At 43.1% G+C, this 19,329-nt stretch overlaps 1 protein-coding gene across 5 annotated transcripts in view; it reads left to right on the forward strand.

Moving 5' to 3' along the window:
• tp73 (tumor protein p73) overlaps positions 1 to 18,689 on the forward strand; it is a 285,880-nt gene extending 267,191 nt beyond the window's left edge. For 4 of the 5 annotated variants that reach the window (XM_072478040.1, XM_072478038.1, XM_072478039.1 and 1 more), the window contains 4 exons: positions 6,905 to 7,050; positions 9,278 to 9,434; positions 10,208 to 10,301; positions 11,693 to 18,689. In XM_072478040.1, coding sequence (XP_072334141.1) covers positions 6,905 to 7,050; positions 9,278 to 9,434; positions 10,208 to 10,301; positions 11,693 to 11,998 — 703 coding nt within the window. In that variant the 3' untranslated portion in view covers positions 11,999 to 18,689. The remainder of the gene's footprint in view (positions 1 to 6,904; positions 7,051 to 9,277; positions 9,435 to 10,207; positions 10,302 to 11,692) is intronic. The other variant, XM_072478042.1, reaches the window with a different exon arrangement.
• The last annotated feature ends 640 nt before the right edge of the window (positions 18,690 to 19,329 follow it).

A 19,329-nucleotide genomic window follows, 5' to 3' on the forward strand; every position in this document is an offset into this window, starting at 1 on the left:
TACATGGAGTTTGAAAGGATCAAACAAAGTAATCTTGATAGGTGGATAAGGGCTATGAAAATAGACCAAACGTATGAAGAACAAACAAAGAACAAAGAAATGTACAGCACAGGAACAGGCCCTTCGGCCCTCCAAGCCCGTGCCGACCATGCTGCCCTACTAAACTACAATCTTCTACACTTCCTGGGTCCGTATCCTTCTATTCCCATCCTATTCATATATTTGTCAAGATGCCCCTTAAATGTCCCTATCGTCCCTGCTTCCACTACCTCCTCCGGTAGCGAGTTCCAGGCACCCACTACCCTCTGCGTAAAAAACTTGCCTCGTACATCTACTCTAAACCTTGCCCCTCTCACCTTAAACCTATGCCCCCTAGTAATTGACACCTCTACCCTGGGGAAAAGCCTCTGACTATCCACTCTGTCTATGCCCCTCATAATTTTGTATACCTCTATCAGGTCTCCCCTCAACCTCCTTCGTTCCAGTGAGAACAAACCGAGTTTATTCAATCGCTCCTCATAGCTAATGCCCTCCATACCAGCCAACATTCTGGTAAATCTCTTCTGCACCCTCTCTAAAGCCTCCACATCCTTCTGGTAGTGTGGCGACCAGAATTGAACACTATACTCCAAGTGTGGCCTAACTAAGGTTCTATACAGCTGCAACATGACTTGCCAATTCTTATACTCAATGCCCCGGCCAATGAAGGCAAGCATGCCGTATGCCTTCTTGACTACCTTCTCCACCTGTGTTGCCCCTTTCAATGACCTGTGGACCTGTACTCCTAGATCTCTTTGACTTTCAATACTCTTGAGGGTTCTACCAATCACTGTATATTCCCTACCTGCATTAGACCTTCCAAAATGCATTACCTCACATTTGTCCGGATTAAACTCCATCTGCCATCTCTCCGCCCAAGTCTCCAGACAATCTAAATCCTGCTGTATCCTCTGACAGTCCTCATCGCTATCCACAATTCCACCAACCTTTGTGTCGTCTGCAAACTTACTAATCAGACCAGTTACATTTTCCTCCAAATCATTTATATATACTACAAAGAGCAAAGGTCCCAGCACTGATCCCTGTGGAACACCACTGGTCACAGCCCTCCAATTAGAAAAGCATCCCTCCATTACTACTCTCTGCCTTCTATGGCCTAGCCAGTTCTGTATCCACCTTGCCAGCTCACCCCTGATCCCGTGTGACTTCACCTTTTGTACTAGTCTACCATGAGGGACCTTGTCAAAGGCCTTACTGAAGTCCATATAGACAACATCTACTGCCCTACCTGCATCAATCATCTTAGTGACCTCCTCGAAAAACTCTATCAAGTTAGTGAGACACGACCTCCCCTTCACAAAACCGTGCTGCCTCTCACTAATACGTCCATTTGCTTCCAAATGGGAGTAGATCCTGTCTCGAAGAATTCTCTCCAGTAATTTCCCTACCACTGAAGTAAGGCTCACCGGCCTGTAGTTCCCGGGATTATCCTTGCTACCCTTCTTAAACAGAGGAACAACATTGGCTATTCTCCAGTCCTCCGGGACATCCCCTGAAGACAGCGAGGATCCAAAGATTTCTGTCAAGGCCTCAGCAATTTCCTCTCCAGCCTCCTTCAGTATTCTGGGGTAGATCCCATCAGGCCCTGGGGACTTATCTACCTTAATATTTTTTAAGATACCCAACACCTCGTCTTTTTGGATCACAATGTGACCCATGCTATCTACACCCCCTTCTCCAGACTCAACATCTACCAATTCCTTCTCTTTGGTGAATACTGATGCAAAGTATTCATTTAGTACCTCGCCCATTTCTTCTGGCTCCACACATAGATTCCCTTGCCTATCCTTCAGTGGGCCAACCCTTTCCCTGGCTACCCTCTTGCTTTTTATGTACGTGTAAAAAGCCTTGGGATTTTCCTTAACCCTATTTGCCAATGACAATGAAGCTCACAGAGAAATTATGCTTTTGGAGGAGTTTAAAAATTCAATTCCTGATGTAGTGAGAACTCATGTGGAAGAGCAGAGGGTTAAAACTGCAAGGTTATCAGCAGAAATGGCAGATCATTATGAATTAGTTCATAAATCAAAACTTGGTTTCCGACATCAGTTTCAGCCTGTGAGGAATAGAAACTGGGGACATGAGAAATACTCAAGTGGTAAAGGTGATCTGATGGGAGATAATAAGGAAAATGTAGCTCAGACTAAAAAAGAAATCCAGGAGGGTGGAAGAGACATGAAAAGTTTCAAATGTTTTCACTGTAATAAACTAGGCCATGTAAAGTCACAATGTTGGTAGTTGAAGAAAAGCACTGGGAAGGCTGATGTGGTAAAACAGGATAAGACAGCGGGGTTTGTTAAAGTGGTAAAGGAAAGCCCAAGTGAAGTGAAGGAGGGGCAAAAGATTGTACCGCCTGATCAAGATGTGATTGATAAAAAGATGCCAGATCTCTTTAAAGAATTTACTTGTGTGGGTAAAGTTTCCACGTGTATCAGGAGGAGCAGGTGAAGAAGTCATAATTTTAAGAGATACGGGAGCTAGTCAATCGTTAATGGTAAGAGGTGAGGAGTCATGTAGTTTGGGAAGAATATTGCCAGAAAAGGTGGTAATATGTGGAATTCAGGGTGAGAGGAGTAGTGTTCCATTATATAAGGTAAGGTTGGAAAGTCCAGTGAAGAGTGGTGAAGTGGTAGTAAGAGTAATAGAGAAACTATCTTGACCAGGAATACAGTTTATCTTGGGTAATGATATAACTGGATCTCAGGTGGGAGTGTTGCCTACTGTGGTTGATAAGGCAGTGGAAAATCAGACAACTGAAGTGTTGAATGACGAATATCCTGGGATTTTTCCGGATTGTGTAGTAACAAGGTCGCAAAGTCACAGGTTAAGACAAGAGGATAAATCAAAGAGTGAAGATGAAGTTGAAGTACAATTATCAGAAACGATTTTTGATCAGATGGTTGAAAAAGAACAAGAACAGGTGGAAGATGAGGCAGATATTTTTAGTTAAGGAAAAGTGGCGGAGTTACAACAGAAAGATATAGAAATAAAACGGATGTATCAGAAAACATATACGGAAGAGGAATCTTGAGTGTATACCAGAGTGTTATTACCGTAAAAGTGATGTCTTGATGAGAAAATGGAGACCTGTACATATGCAGGCGGACAAAAAGTGGGCTGAAGTTCATCAAGTAGTATTGCTGGTAGGGTATAGAAAGGAGGTGTTGCGAGTTGCACATGAGGTACCAGTGGGAGGTCATTTGGGAATAAGGAAAACTCAAGCTAAAATCCAGAAACATTTTTATTGGCCTGGACTACATAAAGATGTAGTTAAATTTTGTCGATCATGTCACTCATGTCAAGTGATGGGAAAGACTCAAGTAGTGATAAAACCAGTGCCCTTAATACCCATTCCAGCATTTGAGGAACCTTTTACAAGGGTCCTAATTGATTGCGTAGGACCGCTTCCTAAAACAAAAAGTGGGAATCCATACCTGTTGACTATAATGGATGTGTTTGCCAGGTTTCCAGAGGCCATTCCAGTACGTAGTATTACAGCTAAAAAGATTGTGGAGGAATTACTTAAATTCTTTACTAGATATGGACTACCCACAGAAATACAATCGGATCAAGGATCAAATTTTACCTCAAGGTTATTCAAAGAAGTTACGGATAGCTTTGGAATAAAACAATTTAAATCAACTGCGTACCATCCAGAATCGCATGGAGCGTTAGAAAGGTGGCATCAGACATTAAAGACAATGTTGAGGGCTTATTGTCAAGATTATCCAGAGGATTGGGATAAAGGAATTCCATTCGTACTGTTTGCAATTAGGGATGCACCTAATGAGTCAACCAAATTCAGTCCTTTTGAACTAATGTTTGGAAAGAGGACCACTTAAATTGATCAAGGAAACATTGGTGAGTGAGAAATCAGAAGTTACATTATTGGATTACGTGTCAAATTTTAGGGAACGATTAAATAGAGCAGATGAATTGGCGAGACAACATTTAAAAGTTGCACAAAATGTGATGAAACAGGTAGCGGACAAGAAATCGAAAGTTCGTAGTTTTGCCAGTGGAGATAAAATTTTAGTATTGTTACCAGTGGTAGGTGAACCTTTAAAAGCAAGGTTTTGTGGACCTTATCAGATTGAAAGGAAATTAAGTGAGGTGAATTACGTGGTAAAAAACAACAGATAGAAGGAAGACTCAGAGTGTGTCATATGAATATGCTTAAAAGGTCCTTTGAAAGGGAAGGAGAGAAAAAGGAGGTTTTAATAATTCTAACTCAAAATGACGAACCAAATCCAGATGACTGAATTTGATATACCTCAAATTAAATTGGAAAATGAGGATGTTTTTAAAAATTGGGATAAATTGTTGAGTTACCTTCCAGAGGAAAAACAAACTGTCCTGAAAGAGTTATTGATATCACGTGGGCAAGTTTGTGGAGATAAATTGGGAAGTACTGGAATGGCTATACGTGATGTAGATGTGGGAAATTCTGTTCCAATCAAACAACAATCATATAGACTTAACCCTTTAAAGTTGGCACAGGTTAACAAAGAGATTGAGAGTGTGCTTAAAAATGGCATAATTGAAGTGGGTTGCAGCCAATGGAGCTCACCCATAGTGATGGTACCAAAGCCAGACGGTACCCAATGGTTGTGTGTGGGTTGTGTGGACTATAGAAAGGTTAATGCAGTTACAAGAACGGACTCTTACCCTATCCCACGTTTGGAGGATTGCATTGAGAAAGTGGGACAATCAGCCTTTATTTCCAAATTGGATTTACTTAAAGGTTACTGGCAGGTACCTTTATTTGAAAGGGCAAAGGAGATTTCAGCTTTTGTGACTCCAGATGGTATATACCAATTCAAAGTTATGCCATTTGGCATGAAAATGCCCCAGCCACATTTCAACGGTTAACTAACAAAGTCATTTCAGGATTACCCAATTGCGCGGGTAATTCGACGATCTGGTAATTTTCAGCCAGACATGGAAAGAACATTTACAACATCTGATCAGGAGGCGGGTTTGGTGATAAACCTAGCCAAAAGTGAATTTGGAAAAGCCCAGGTCACTTTCCTTGGCCATACAAATTGACAGGGTCGAATGGTCACACGGGATGTGAAACCAACAGTTATTGAGGAGTTTCCGATACCCTCAAGACAAAGGGAAATTATGTGATTACTTGGCATGAGTGGATTTGATCGAAGATTTGTGCAAAATTTTTGTAGCGTGGTGGCTCCACTGATGGACTTGCTCAAGAAGTGTAACACATTCCAGTGGACAGCGGAGCGTCAACAGGCATTTGACTGCCTGAAAGCTGTGATAACCAATGCTCTTGTGTTGGAGAATTACAAGGGACTCTGTGATCAGATTGAACTAAAGTATCTGACTTTAAATAGAAATGCCGAGGCATAGAGAAACGAATGGGTCGTGCAGAGACCTTCTTGTTCAAAGAGACTGTCAATCGAGAAAGATTCCAGTTGGAGGAAGAAGAAGAAAAATTGACTATATTATCGTACCTGGTTGCGTGTGTGGGTTTTTTTTGAAAATGAAAAAATATATTTACTGTGTGTATTTCTTAAAGGATAGTGAAAAATGAAACCATCTTGAAGTTGATGGGTTTTTTTTCTTGGAGAGCGGTGTCATGTGAGAGTACCTTTAAGAAATGGGTGTTTAAGAAATGTACCTTTAAGAAATGGGTGTTTATCAGTGATGTCAGAGTGTGGGTGGAGCTTGGCTGTCTCAGCTTTTTACTTTCGTTTTAGGCTGTTTGCTGCAGTGTGTGTTTTAGTTTTGTTTTCAATGTTGGAGCTGAAGCCAGACAGAGCAGGTGTACTGCTGTTCTCTCTGCCATGAAAAGACTATCTCTTGATCATTTGGTGAATTCAGAATTATAAGTGTTTTCAGTAGTGACTTTAACCCGATGTGCTTCTGTTAAAGGTTTTGTTTTTAAGTCGTATGGATGTTAAAAGGAAAGCTTAAAGGATTACTTAGTGTTGTATTCTTTGGGGGTTGTATTTAAATTGATGGTTGCTAAGATGTTCACTGTATGTTTTCAAAAGGTTAACTTGAGTTCACAGAATAAACATTGTTTTGCTTTGAAAAATACTTGTCCATTTCTGCTGTACCACACCTGTAGAGTGGACCGTGAGCGCCCCATACCACAATCTATTAAAAGTTGTGGGTCAGGTGAACTCCATGATACACTTTGGGGTTTACTAAACTCTGGCCCATAACATGTGGGTCTCACCCCCACAACCCAAAGATGTGCAGAGCAGAGTGGATTGGCCACGTCAAATTGCCCCTTAATTGGAAAAGAATTGTGTACTCTTAAATTTATGTTTACATGTTGCATATTGAGCCAAGTTACACTAGCAACATGAGAGCAAATTACTGCCCATTATTTCCTCCCTTCCTTCCAGGACTGGGTCTTTCTGAGTTCTTGTTCCAGAAGCACTCGCAGCCCTCTAGTACGTTGCCAGATTGACCATTCTTCAACAGTGAGTGTTTGCAAGCTATTCGACTGTAGAGGGTGTTGTAAACAAGACCTAATCCTGGCCTCACCTGATATTTTCCCACACTTGCTTCCTATTGGACACCATGGGTTGCCTTCAGAACTGGTAACTTTAGCAGGTTTTGTATCTCTCTCTAGTTCTGGGTTGTTGAGAGTAAACTAGCTCAGCACAACCTGAAGACTTAACCGTTGGCCTTCCCTTTCTGGATAGCTCAGTACCATACCAGGTCCTTTTGTATAGCTTTTCCAAGCATTCCTGTAATAAGTCAAGGGAAGTTTGTAAAATTTGTAACGTCTTTGTGTAATACGTAGGATGAATATTCTTTCCAAATCTTTAAATGATTCACAATTATTTTGTGTTGTTGTTTTGAGCAGACAGCAAGCTTCATCTTCCTATGGGACCGTGATACCGCCCACAAACAAGATACCCAACATGATGAACAAACTGCCCTCTGTCAACCAACTGGTGGGACAGCCTTCCCAGCACAGCCCGAGTACCTCAGCCAACCTTGGACACATGGGTAATTAAGCACAGGCGTTGTGGGTATCTGTGGATTCTTGCATCTCGTTTGTGCATGCGCACACTTTTCAACCTTTAGGATCAGCATTACTTGGGAATAGAACATCTTTCCTTTCCTCCTAGAGCTTGCCCTGTGTTACCCCGACAGCGGGCTGCAATCCAACCTCTGCACATCAGCCCCAGCTACAATGTCATAAATTTATCTTTTTGTAATCACATATTTGTTCATTTTATCGAGACACTGCCACCTTTTGATGCTTTTATCCCGTTAAAAACTCCCTCCCATATTCCCTCTGGTGGTCCCACTTTCATTCCTTCAGGTCCAAGGGAAGCAGACTAGAACTTAACTGATGCATGGGCAGCACTGTAGCACAGTGGATATCACTGTGGCTTCACAGCTCCAGGGTCCCTGGTTCGATTCCCCGCTGGGTCACTGTCTGTGCGGAGTCTGCACGTTCTCCCCGTGTATGCGTGGGTTACCTCGGGGTGCTCCGGTTGCCTCCCACAGACCAAAGACGTGCAGGGTAGGTGGGGTTATTGGGTTACGTTGCTAGGGTGGAAGTGAGGGCTTATGTGGGTCAGTGCAGACTCGATGGGCCGAATGGCCTCCTTCTGCACTGTATGTTCTATGTTCAAACTGATTTAGCATTCCTCACTGGATCTGGCTTGTATATCAAACACTATCGGGTCTCATGCTGCTCGGCCAAAAGTGCCTGTACTCCAGGATCATCTTGGAGAGGAATGGTAACACCTGAACCTTTTTTCTCTGCTCCTTCAGCCTCTAGCCCTACCCTTTCCACCCTCCCCATCAATAACAACTGCTAGGAATTCATGGAATTTTGTCATTAAGATTGAAAGCCCACCCATTTAGCTGCATTCCCTTACCCACCAATCTGTATCCTATTTTGAGGTAGATTAAGAACCACGTAAACTAAATCAAACAAACTGAGGGACAAATTAAATGGACAGCCCCTTAAAGGGGTACTGTCTTAAACAAAAACAAATCACAAATTAAACTTAAGGGTGGCACGGTGGAGCAGTGGTTAGCACTGCTGCCTCACGGCGCTGAGCACCGGGGTTTGATTCCGGTCCCAGGTCACTGTCCGTGTGGAGTTTGCACACTCTCCCTGTATCTGCGCGGGTTTCACCCCCACAATCCAAAAGCTGTGCAGGGTAGGTGGATTGGCCACGCTACATTGCCCCTTAATTTGGGGGAAAAAAAGAATTGGGTACTTTATAAAATTTATTAAAAAAACAAATGAAACTTAAAACTTCAAATCAAAATGTGATTAAGAGGGTCGATAATGCTCTAGCCCCCGTGGTGCCCATTGGGCATGGAAGGCCTCGATGGTGGACTCCCATGTGTTCCCTCTTCAGGGACAGCCGGCTGCACATGTATCCACAGTAGAGGGGCAGGGGGAAGATAATCGATTCAGATGACCCCCTCAATCACCTGCTTTCTGGACCTGTTGATGGCAAGTTTGACCAGGCCCAGAAGCAGGTTCACGGGGAGGTCCTCCTGCTTCCCTGCCCCCTGTGACCAATCTGGCAGGTTCCTTACAGTCCTATCCCCAATCTCAGTTCTTTCTTCCCTTCTAGTGCCCTCGTGCCCTCCTAACTTATTTTCTCCTTGAGTTCACCTCTTACTCTCTTGACTCCCCCCAGAACCTACCTGACGACTTAACTTCCATTCCTGGTCCCTATGCTATCTGAGATTGCAAATGGTTCTATCTCGTCTGTTGTTAGAAAAGCTCAGGAGGTTCGGCAGCGATTATGGAGAGAAAGAGAGTTGACATTTCAGATCGAGATGACTTTTCATCAGATTTCCAGCATCCGTAGTATTTTGCTTTTTACGTTGTTGTAGGGTGATTCCTCAATCCGGTGCTTCCCATGTGGAACAGCATTCAGGGAGAGCTCATATCAGGAAATAGCGGTTCAATGCTCAGGAATCCCTGCGGTATGCTACCTGCAAAACTGGCTCTTCCTTCCTCTCTCATGGTCATAGAGTCACTTTACTTCTCAAGTATATTTGGGTATTTTTGTTAAATATTAGCAATATTTTCTACACCCATGTTCAGAATGGGCAGCAAATTATTCCTGGAAGAAATAAAGCAAGCATGGCAAACATGTCATTAACCGCCAATAAACAGACTAAAGACTAGAGGAAATGAGCATCGAAATGGAGGGACATTGCCCTCAAATTGTTAAAATTGTGTTTTCTCTTGTAGGCCCAACTATAATGAACAACCACCACCATCACCACCATCATCATATACCAACCAATGGTAATATGAATGGAGGAAATTCCTCACAGTCAGCAGGCATGGGGCCAACTTCACACTGCACACCTCCCCCACCGTACACTGCAGACCCAGCTCTGGTCAGGTAAGCTGGCTTCTCTTTTACACGACGTATCACACCTTCAGAAGGTCATCTTTGGGCGATTCCTTCCTCAATTGTGTATCATATAATTAATGTTGTGTAACTTCAAGTTACCTAGCTTGTTTAATGATGCAAATGTAGCTTGCTATTCAATATTTGACTTGGAAAGACAGACATACCTTTGCTAATGGCGCGTCATGGTGAGCCAATAAATAGCTGAGCCAGTAAAGGCTCCATGGTACAATCCTCAATCTCTGCCTTGAGCTGATCCCAGCCACCCAGTAGTAGTAATGGGGCCACAGTTGACTTCGGTGCCTCTGAATCAGCAAAGCGAGATATTTATTTGGGCTCTCCCTCCTCCTCACAACTCAGCAACCCCTGCTGGAAGGTGAGCACTGCGGGTGGTGGGTGAGGACAGGATCAGTCTTGACTGCAATGCCTCTCACAGCCAAGCCTGCCAACATTCACTGTTAACGTTCAAAAGTAAATAAGAATCATGTTGGAAGAGGGAGGCATCAGAAAATGGCTGGCAGCTGTGCAAATCTCTGCGTCAGCTCTTTTTTTTTTAAAAGAAGGAAGAGGGGAGGTTAGGTTAGTGAAATTAACAAATGCGCGTACTAGTTGGGTAGATGATGTTTTCCAAGTTGCCCCATCCATTTAGCTCAATAAACCTGTAACATTTTCTGGTCAATCAACCTGTAATATTTTCTGGTCAGCCCAGAATGATGTTTTGTAGTCCGCCTCATTCTATGTATTTATTGAATTTTCTTTCATAGTTTTTTAACAGGTCTGGGTTGTCCTAACTGTCTGGAATATTTCACCTCACAAGGGCTGCAGACTATGTACCACTTGCAGAACCTTTCCTTGGAGGTACTGTTTACAAATACTTAGGTGGTTTATGAATGGAGGTAACGACAGCTGGCTCCCTTCTTTTATGAAAAGTCGTACAGTACATGATGCGCAAGAGTGGCCCATGGGTTGGTGGGATATCAGTTTGAATCCAGAATTTCACATGCCTCAGAGTTCTTGATCCTACCCACACCAGTTTAGTGAAACACTTAGGAGGTGGAGGATTCCCAACCCAGGGAAGGGGAGAGCCCTCAATAGGCAACACATTTCCCCCTGGAACCGCTCCCTGGTAAGCCAAGCAAAGTCAGGAGGTAGCACCATGCACACCCAGCTACACTGAAGAATGAGGTGCTGATCCTTTTATTAAAGACAAATGAGTATTTTTAATACACTTGCAAGTGAAAGTTTGTCCTCATTCCTTCATCCTATAAATCAAATCATTTTTCATGCCTCCTAAGTACACTTCCCCCCATCCCTCCTTCAATGAAGGTGCTGATTTGTGCCTCATTTGTCTGAATTACATTTTTCACTTCAGTCTAAACTGATCCAGCCCTTGCCTGATGTCAGCACGCAATCCAGCAGGGAGCACTGGATTGCGATCAGAAACAGGGATGCCACCTGATGCTCTTTCCCCTCCAGGGCCTTCAGGCATTGAGGCCAATTCTAGCATCACAACTGCTTCTCAGTGACCAGCTAATAAAGCATGGATTGGCTTTCTGGTTTTTATTGCTCAGTGACACACTGTGTTCACTAACAAAACCATTGGGGAGTTCAAGAGAGATCAGAATAACTTCTGATGCCTCATCCTGTAAATGCTTCACTTTCTTCCCTTCCTAATGGATTCTCGTTTAAAAAAAATATATGTCCCAATTTCTCCCCTCCTTTCTGACTGTGTTGCCAGGGGCAGACATATCATATGGGAATTTGGGAGATAACCTGGCTGCTCCTGTGAAAGTTGCCTCATCACTGAATTACCACCCCAACCCCTTCCCTGGTGCTGCCTGTCCCATTAGTTCCTAAAAGAAACCCTTCTAGGGAAGCCATTCCATCACTAGCGATGCCACTTACTAGGGTACAGGTCCATGGATGTCCTTGGGTGCCATCTACCTTCTTGTAGGTTGCTCAAGTGGCCATTCCTCATGTGTGGACTCAGACAGTGAATGCTGGGAGGTATCCAACTATGGGGGAATCACTAAGCCTGATCCAGTCCTGACCCAATATCCACTCTCAAGCACTTTCTAGCAGGAGTCACTATTTGCCTTGCTAGGTTACTCTCAGATGTATGAAGGCTTCTCAGTATAATTAGGATGGGCAGTAAATGATGTCCACATCCCAAAAATGAATTTCAGAATGAAAACGCTGGTGCACTCTGTTACTCAATCATTTATCATTGCCCTTCTCTTCCTTGTTAGGATCTGGGAGCACTAAAGATTCCAGAACAGTACCGTCTTCTGATTTGGAGAGGGCTTCAGGAGTTCAAACAGGGGCATGACTATAGCTCGCAGCAACTGATCAGGTCAAACAACAACAACACCGGCACGATCAGTGGGGAGCTGCAGCGTCAGCGGGTGATGGAGGCTGTTCACTTCCGGGTCCGCCACACCATCACCATTCCCAACCGGGGGGACGACTGGGGAGACTTTGGTTTCGACGTACCCGACTGCAAGACGCGGAAACAGCCAATCAAAGAGGAGTTTACCGAGAGTGAGCTAAATTAAGGACAGAAAAGGGAAAAGCAGAAACCCTGCAGTTTTTCATCTTGCTGAAAGCACTGACTGTTGTAAAATAAGCTGAGAGAGATTGGAGTGTATACTCTAACTGACCACATCTGCTGTAGTGCTACAAACATTGTCCCTGGTGGATCCATACCCAGGCACATTGAATACTTTATTTGCAAAACAAAGGGGCTTGGATAGCAATCAAACCTGGGTCATGAGGTCACCTCATCACCAATTGTTCTTGTAGCTAATCTGAATGCTATGGATTTTTCTTCTTTCCTTGCCCTATGCCTCCAAATCACCATTTCCAATCAAGAGGGTAAATCCCCAGAAGTGCCATGTACCGCCCGCTCCCCACTCACCACCCCACACTTGCGGCAAACCATCAAGCCATGAATACGGGTCTATGGAGCTTCTTGTGCAATCAAAGCACAGCATTTATCACATTCCTCCTGCCTCCATTCTTATCTTCTGTCCATCTCTTGTGTGTGTCTCTCACTGACTTTCTGCTGGACTGGCAAAAATATTTCTGATCAATCAAGGTTTGTCAGCTCACTGTAGAGAGAGGTGGGTTTGCGACTCATTTTATTTATATACTTGTAGGCTTCCACAGTTGAGAATGTTTTCCTCCTGATGTTAAAGAAAATGTTTGATTATGTGAACAAAATGTGTATTGAAATATTAGTCACTGGGAACAGAAAGTGTGTTAGCCACAGTACAGCTCTCCCTTGCTCATTTGTTCTGGTCTTTATGCATATGAACATTCTCTTGGAAATACCTTGGGATGGTGTGGTAGGAGCAAGGATAGAAGTGGGAGGTGTGGGGAATAGCACATATTTACTGTTAAAACCAAGTGACGTCTGAGTCCCAAGAGGGGAGGGAAAGGTTTGATGGGTCACTGGATGAGGGCAGTATCCTAACAACTTTGGGAGTTAAAACAAAACTAGGAAAGATTAAATAAAACAGAAAATGCTGGATATATACAGCAGCACTAGCAACATTGATTAAGAGAGAAGACAGATTAATGTTGTGGAATTAAAAATTGGAATATAAGCAACCCCTTTAATTATGTTCCAAAACGTTCAATATTTCTCAAGTATTTGCTGTGCTTCCTTTTGCCAAAATACACCCATTGGGGTGAATCTTGTGCCCTCTCTTATGACAAATTTGGTGGTGAGGGAGCATTTAATTGGGCAGGAGGGTGGTGGAGGGGGACCACGCTGCCTTCTCACCTTCACCCTTATGAGGTCCGTGGTGGGAAGGCCCACTCCGTCGCTATTGGAGGCTCGTAAGTGTCCAATTTTACTGAAGGGCCTCATCCCTTTGTCGCTGGTACTAACCTGTGGGCAGGGGGCTGGCCATACAGAGAGCATGACAAGCATACCCTTATGTGTGGGTTCCCAGAGCCGTCCCTTGCTCAAAGGCACCCAGTGCCTGGCTGGGAGATCCGGCATCAGGTAGTAGTGGTGGGGGGTGCTGAAAGTCATCCTATGCCCTTGCTGTTGACCTCCCCGCCCCAGGAATGAGCTAAGCTGAACTCATCAAGTTAACTTTTGAATCAACCCACTGCTAAAATTGTCATAAGAATGGTAAATTGGGCAGACGGTAAGACAGGTGCTACGGCCCAAGAGGAATTTCTACTTCACTGTGTTTTGTTGTCCTGAACTAACCTTTTAAGTTCTCCAACAGGACCTATTTCCCCCTGCGTGATGTAACCTTTCCTTGCGTTGCTTAACTCCTCATTCATGACAATCGTCCCTTCACCGTTGGCTTTTTCAGGTCCCCTTCGAAAGCCATCGAGCACCACTATATACAAATTCCAGACCATCGTCATCTGCATTCTATCCCATGTTAAATCCTGATTATCTATGACCCTTGCTCTCAGCAAGCTAGTCATCTTGTTATTCCCAAAAGCCTTACCCGTTAACCATTATGCCTCTGGACTTTGAAATTTCAACCAAAACCAGAATGCCTTTCCCTGAAATATGTTTCTTTGGACAGGACTTCAGTTGCCTCCAGAAGTCTTCACTAATGCCCGGGCTCAGTGTTTAGTAAGGCACTTTGGGATGCTCTATTAAGTCATGTACTGGTATAAATGTGTGTTGTTGCTTAGAGAGGAAGGTGAGGGTTGTCCTTTATAAGTCACCACAAGGGCTACCCAGTTTCAGTTTATATGTTGATTTAACTGGGAACTTCAGTTCTCAAGAAACACAAATAGCAATGTTCCATCTTATCCTCAATTCTTTTAAAAAAGTAAATTTAGTGTACCCAATTATTTTTTTCCAATTAAGGGGCAAGTTAGCGTGGCCAATCCACCTACCCTGCACATCTTTGGGTTGTGGGGGCGAAACCCACGCAGACACGGGGAGAATGTGCAAACTCCACACGGACAGTGACCCAGAGCCGGGATCGAACCTGGAACCTCGGCGCTGTGAGGCTGCAGGGCTAACCCACTGCGCCACCGTGCTGCCCATCTTATCCTCAATTCTGATCACCCCTGCACATGCACTCTTATTCCATTACATCATTCACTGTTATATTTGCTATCATTCAGAATAAATGACAAAGGTTTTGTAATACCCCAAAGCATTCATTTGAATACCCTGGATAATTAGCTATTTGCTGCATGGCTAAATCTTCTCCACCCTCAAAGTTTTCCTTCGATTGAAGGATATGTAAGCATCATGTTAGGGAAGCTCAAAAGGGCAGCACCCACTGAATGGCAAACATGGGAGAGACAGTATCGATACCAGTTAATGATAGCTCTCTAGTGCACTCTATGGATAGACTGCAAGGTTGCGTGATGTGTAAGGATGGCAAAGGGAATCACTGCCTGAAGCTGACTTGGAAATACTGGGAATTGTAATTTTATACATACAAGAGGATACTGTGATTTGTAATGATGTAAGATAAAGGTGTATTTGGAGAATGGAATGGAAGGTTGCTTTGTCTAAATATTACCATTGTAGAACAGACAAAAAGACTGTGTTGTTTGACCGACTCCTAATCACCTACCAGCACCCGACTCTTTCCTTCCCCTCCATTCCAGCCCCATTTTCCTGGTCCTTTCATTTCCGGTAATTTGATGCATTTGATTGTTTTTTTAACTGCATTTCTTTAACTGCTGGCTCTTCTGTGAAACTTTACACAAGGTTCCTCTGAAAGCGAGGAGTTCCTTTTTTAACTCTGTATGTGTATTATATACATGTTTTCCTTTTCTGATGTATTGTGCAGTGTACACACCTTGCAGGCAAGGGAATTCTCTACCCCTTTGTTGTATTATCCAATGCGTAAAGCGGTCCTCTAACCGTCTGTGTAAGGTGCAGAGTTGTGTTTTATAGCTTCAGGACTGCAGCATTCCAGCTAGAACCAGCAGCTATTGCTTTCGACCTGTTGTAGGAAAGACTGAGCCCCTGGAAGAGTCTTCAGAAAGAAGATGAAACAAAGGACAAAGATTGGAATCTGAAAATATAACTGAAAGGTGCTGGAAGTGCACAGTGCCTTAGTCGATGTCTGAAAGGCGGTGAACATCAATCAGTTTCTCTTGCATTTTCGGGAGTTAGGAAAGATCCCGTGTATTTCCAGGCCCCCTCCATTCTCAGAATGGCGTAGCCCAAATAAATTCCCGAGAGGGAGGGAAGGAGAGGACAAATAGCGATTAGGACTAGCATCGTGGCTCAAGTTCTGCTTTTTCCTACCATCTAAAATTCATTCAAAACCTTTAATAGCTGATTGATGCTTCAACATCACTGGACACAAGTGTAAAGAAGGGAGATGGAGACGAATTGGCTTACGTTTCTCAAACAAGAATTCAGACTGTTTGGCATTAGGTTTTACAACTTTTTAAAGATATTTCCATGAAACCTGGGCAGTGCAGCCCACACAGGCGAACAGCAGGCCGAGGTCTGATTGGGTCAGAAGCTGTCCAGTTGTGCTTGCAGGTCCCTGGGTTGGGTCAGTTTAAAACACATGAAACCTGATGTGGAGTGCAGAGTATAATGTCTTATACTATAATCAAGCTCCTGGCACAGACGTGGTTAATATTCTGGGCTTCTGTGAGCAATGCCTAGGAGATACATTTTTAATTTTTGGATACTCCAGGACAGTGCTGTACAGTTGGAAGCCCTCTGCCCCATCAGGCAGGGAAGGGTCTGTGGCACTGGATTTAAAAAGAGAGATGGACAAAATCCTTTTTCAAAATGAACATGCTTGGGATAGGTACCCAGGGAAGCTCTTTGTAAAGATTGTGCCTGGAATGTTACCCATGACTTAATGAGGTCAGACTGTGAGTTTGTTAAGGTGGCCGTGCATCGGAGAACGAGATGATTAGCTTTCCTTCCCTTTCCAAATTAAGGGACTTGTGTTCTCTTTTGGTACATCACCAGGTTCGTTTGATGTGCAACACTGTCATTGTGCACTCATATCGCTGTTGATGAGTTTAAATTCCTCTGTGCACTATTTTTGGCCCACTGGTAAATGGGGTCCAGTTAAATTTCTGACCGTACTATTTGAACAGTTAGTGACCCATTTCTGTAAGTGTTGGCCATTGCACTATAACGAACAGACTGAGCTAGTTAATCTGTCAGGCGTTTTTGAGTTATGTTGAGACAATTAAGAAGCCAGCATCTGCTACAGCAAAAAGCAACAATTAGCACAGCAGAGATTCAGGAATTAAACCCCCCCAAAACAAATCTCTTCAAAATGATGCCACATTCGGTGACATTTATGACATTGGAGGTCACAGATAAGCATTGTAGCATTCAGTGATTAAACACAGGTTCATGCTACTACCGACGCTGGAAAGAATGTTTCTGTTCCAGCCTCTTCACCCTTCTGCTGACAGAAGAGATCAGGTATTGCAGGAGGACACCAGATTCAAGTGCATTGAATTGTGCTGAAATACAATGGGCATTCCACTCACAGTTCCGGATGTCCTTAGCCTGAACTCACCTGTGTTGGCCATAGGTGTTTCCCCAAAGGGTCATTCAGTCCCCTTTTGCAAATCTTCTAGCTGGCAATTTAGCATGTAACAAAATGGCTGAACTCTTCAATTCTAAATTGGGGAAAGATTCATAGCACAGGAATCAGAGAAATAGTGTTAACGGTAAGAAAGTAAATGTAAATTGTCTTTTGTAAATCAGTCAATTTCTTACCAATTTTTCTTCCCTCCTCTCCTGAAGGTGATGCCACTTGGGGTCCAAGTTCTACTCACACTCTTAAAAGTTCAAGGGGAGACTGTATATTTGTGAGGTTAGATGTGTCAACAGTTTATTCAGCTGCAGGGTGCATCACAGCCGAGGCCAGTGTTGGCCTCAGCCAAGAGTCACATACATGCATTTTCCAGCAGGGTGACTAAATGGACACAACTAGCTCATTTTCTCATCCCAGGGTGTGAAGACTCAGCTAACTCAGTAGATTTAGAATGAACTCTGAGGTCAAATGCAAGTTACTAGCAACCTTTATTAAGGCCATACAGGTATCCGTTTTTTTATGAATGTCCTTACAAAGAATAATATGATAAAAGCAAATTACTGCGGATGCTGGAATCTGAAACAAAAACAGAAAATGCTGGACAATCTCAGCAGGTCTGAATCTGTGGAGAAATGAGCTAACGTTTCGAGTCTGGATGATTCTTTGTTAAAGCAATTATGAATTCAGTTAACCATTTATGAGGGCTCTGAAACAGAACAAAATACCCAATGAATATTTAAAATAATATCTTGTAAAGACTAGTAATATGCCTGTAATCGATGAGTTAATGGACAAAATCAACACATGAAAAGACCAGCTGGACCTTCAACCTTTCCCTCACTGCCAGAGCATCATAACTAAACACCCTCACTTTCCCTGAAGCCATGTAATTCCCTCAGAGGGGCAAACAAAAACAGGGTGAAAATTCCACTCCAACCCCTTCAGGCTATCAAAACTGGCCCAGGAGATCATATAGACGGAGTGTTTTCTAGGAGTTCATTCTAAACTGATTGAGTTAGCGGATGTTAGGCAGTGTGAGCTGAGATCTCTGTCCCGGTCAAGAACTGGAGCAGCTCCTTCTTGAAGGTCCTGACCCATCACACCCAACCCACTGAGCAAAAAGCCATTGTGATTCGTTGAGTTCCCGCATGTTTATATTCTTTCTCTAAACAGGTGCCTCATTTGGTATTTTGGAATGAGGCTGCTAGTCACTTACTGTCTAATCTCACACAGGAAGAATGGGTGAGGTACCCGGCACAATGGAGCTGTGGTCCAACAAAGAATTGATGAACCAGTGGCTTGGGCAGAGGTTGCCATGGTCAACATTCCTAATTTATTTCTAGAATTTTTGAAACCGTGATTTCCACAGCACTCAGAACCCAGAAATAATTTAAGTCTGCAAGTTTTATATTGTGAACTCGTTGTTCTAGGAGCTCTTTCTCAATCATAAACTGGTGCACAATGTAAAATTACATTTTGGGCACTTGTGACCCTACGCCTCTGAATAGTAGCAATTTAAAGCACTTTATTGCTTTAAACATTTAAGATTAAAGAAAGGAAAAAAATTGTTTCAATGTCAACTAATGCTTTTTAAGCCAGTATTAATTGTTACCTTATACTCCAAACAAGTTGTAACTGTGTACTTTTTTATTATTTGTAATGTATCCTTTGAAATTATGTTTCAAAACGTTTTGTAACACAATAAAGCACATGGATCCTGCATCGGTGTTGGTACCCAGTTAATTTTTTTCAGAATTGATATTCAATTGCCTAAATTAAAAAAATTATCCTAGGCAACTATCTCTCGGGTAAATAAGCCAGATTTCATTTTCAGTCCATAGAATTCAATGGATTTTCCTTCATTTTTAATCAAGAGATCAACAAATTTGTCCATGAAAATCAAAACAATCAGTGGACATGATCTGCAGATACAGCAGCTGTGCACATGTGTGTGTGCTGGCTAGAATATGAAATGATACGGCTGATGTCATTCCAAGTCTTGGCTGTTGTGTGAAGCACTGTGAGGAGTTTTGAACTCTTTCAGTTAAATACGTGGGCAGCAGCTTGATTTTCAAAACAAGAATTTTATTCTGAGCAACTTTTTTTCATTTGCCATCCTAAAGGTAATGACTGATGTTGGGGTGAAGTTTAATTAATGGTTACTACCTTTCTCTACCTTAATCAAGTGGGTGCCCTTTATATTTACCCTAAGTAGTATCGTTAGGTATTCTGCCCAACCTTGTCTGTTTACAACAGAGATCAATGCAAGTACTGTGACTCAATGTACTCACACACACCAGCTAATTTAGCATAGATAAATCAGATAGAACCCCCCCCCCCCCCAAATGTGTGGCTCACGC

Source organism: Scyliorhinus torazame, chromosome 16 (assembly GCF_047496885.1).
Source record: "Scyliorhinus torazame isolate Kashiwa2021f chromosome 16, sScyTor2.1, whole genome shotgun sequence".
Taxonomy (NCBI): Eukaryota; Metazoa; Chordata; class Chondrichthyes; order Carcharhiniformes; family Scyliorhinidae; genus Scyliorhinus; species Scyliorhinus torazame.